Below are 2,253 nucleotides of genomic sequence, written 5' to 3'. Positions count from 1 at the left end.
TAAAAGTTCAAATCTTTATGAATGATTGATGTATGTTAGTTTTTTTTAGTGGCTGGCTAAAGTTAAAGTTATGGTGGTAATGTATAATATGTTCTGGATATTGTAATCATTCAAATGACAGTTGCATTCTGTGTGTAGGTAATATGTAACTTCTAATAATATATATTAACCCTGCACAGAAAAACAATTGTCCACTATATGAAGGTCAGTTTCATCATTCTATTCTATTGTCAGTAATAGTCATGAATGTGACATTATAGTGAATGGACTCCATTCAAATAAAGAAACAAAGTGAATTGTCTTTATTTTCCAACATGTGATGACATGACATGATAACTGTGTTTGACATGAAGCTGAATACAGTATATGTAGTGAACTTTGTGCTGTATTGATGAGTAGTTTAGTGATCAGAGTCCATGTAGTTTCCAGGATCACACTGAATGCAGTGCAGTGCTGTAAGCTGCTGTTGACTGTGTCAATGTGTGTCTGTGCTGCTTGTTGCTGCTGTCAAACTTCAGATGAGCAGGTAGTGAAGCCCGTGGTGAGCGTGTACCCAGCAGCATCCAGAGCCCACCTGGAGGGGAAGAGCTCCCTGCTGTGTCTGGCCTCAGCCATGTTTCCTCCTCTGGTCAAGTTCTCCTGGAAAAGACAAAAGGAGGACGGTCCTCTGGAGGAGGTGCACCGTGATGTGGGAGAGCAGCTGGAGCTCAGAGAGTCGGGACGCACCGCCTCCATCTTACTGGTCCATGGGCACGAGAGCAGCACATATAAATACCGCTGCTCCGTCCAGCACGAGGGGGGCACAGTGAAGGCCCAAACAGAACAAGGTAATGAAGGCTTGGTGTTCAGCAGTGATTCAGCTTCATGTGGAGACGCTGTCAAAGAGAGCAGAGGAGCAGAGGACTGACATTTCTTTTGGACTCCTTTTCTGTTGCAGAGGTTCCAGCTCCTCCACCAACAGCTTCTGCTCCGTCTCAGTACAGGGTGAAGCTGTTGTGTCTGCTGTACACAGTGCTGATAGTGAAGAGTCTGGTGTACTGCTGTGGACTCTCTCTGCTGATGATCCTCAGAAACAAGGGACCGTCCACCAACTGCACACATGCTGACTGACTGTTTTCTGCTCGCCTTTTCTCACCATCAAATCTCATCAATTCAACTCATTGATCACTTTGATCAGCAGTCAGAAATGTTGAATTGTGACGTCTTGTTGTTGCTTGTTTAATGTATCTTTTGATGCACAGCTTAGCTACAGTCCTGCTAACAATATAAATACATATATACACATATATATTTGCAGTTCAATTCTGTGCTGTAGTGTTATTTTGATCCTCTAGTTTCTTTCCACTTTTAATTGTGACTTGTATACTCATAGAAAATGAAGGTTCAGTGCTGACCCCCCTTTCTAATTGTGTCAGTGTGGATGTAAATCTCTACGCTGATGACACTGTTGTTTACACACAGCGAGCTGCTCTGAAGCTACAACTGCTATAAAATGATGACACAGCGGCTCCATCAGTCGGGCTGAACTTTGAATGTGGCCAAAATGATGGCTGTGTTTATTTTTGATCAACCAATAAAATGACACTTGACTATTACAGCTTCATCCAGATGAAATGGATTGGTATAGTTACTGATTATACGTGAATTCATATTTATGTGACACATTTCAAGACAGAGTCACAAAATGCTTCACAGAGAAAAACTAAAGTTACTGCAGAAATATATTTTCATAAAGTTCTATATGACATCATTTCCAGTCAGATTTGAAACCTGTTCAAAATGAACAGATGGATTAGAAATTGTCTTTGTATTGATGTTGTTCAAAATGTCTGCACGCTCTGATCCTTTCCCACATGTCCTAATATGTTGTATTATGTTACAAGTTGGGGTCAGGCTGGAGAAACTGTCATTAAACTGTCACCTTTACAGAATCAATAAAACTGTTTTTTTGTCTTTAACCACAGTCGATGCTTGTAACTGTCATTGTGTGATCAGTGTGAAAAAGTGCAGCTAACGGTGAGGAGGCTGCAGAGCAGAAACCCACACAGCCCGTCTGCTGCACCAAAGGAAGTGTTGATTCGCTCTCACAGTTTTTTATGAGTCCTAATAACCACTGAGAACAGATTCATATCTGCAGCTGTGCACACTCATCAACTCCTCTCCCTCTCTGTGCTCGTTTGTCTTTCCTCTTGTTGTCTGTAAGCCTTTTTCACACTGAGCCCTCCACCCACACAAAGTTGAACTGAGCCCAGA

General features: G+C 41.9%; 1 protein-coding gene across 1 annotated transcript; it reads left to right on the top strand.

Annotated features, from left to right (window-relative positions):
• Window positions 1–231: 231 nt before the first annotated feature.
• On the top strand, window positions 232–1,963 carry LOC109138056 (uncharacterized). The gene is made up of 2 exons (XM_027287851.1): window positions 232–827; window positions 938–1,963. Exons 1-2 carry the CDS (start codon window positions 392–394, stop codon window positions 1,108–1,110), a joined length of 609 nt encoding a protein of 202 aa, XP_027143652.1. The 5' UTR covers window positions 232–391; the 3' UTR covers window positions 1,111–1,963.
• Window positions 1,964–2,253: the final 290 nt, after the last annotated feature.

Source organism: Larimichthys crocea, chromosome II (assembly GCF_000972845.2).
Source record: "Larimichthys crocea isolate SSNF chromosome II, L_crocea_2.0, whole genome shotgun sequence".
Taxonomy (NCBI): domain Eukaryota; kingdom Metazoa; phylum Chordata; class Actinopteri; family Sciaenidae; genus Larimichthys; species Larimichthys crocea.
This window is presented reverse-complemented; position numbering and strand designations above follow the sequence as displayed.

Bases quoted from the DNA above. Each gene is read 5' to 3' on its own strand.
- LOC109138056 (XM_027287851.1), top strand. From the start codon at position 392: ATGAGTAGTTTAGTGATCAGAGTCCATGTAGTTTCCAGGATCACACTG. The intron at 828-937 runs GTAATGAAGGCT...TTTCTGTTGCAG, and splicing joins GAAGGCCCAAACAGAACAAG to AGGTTCCAGCTCCTCCACCA.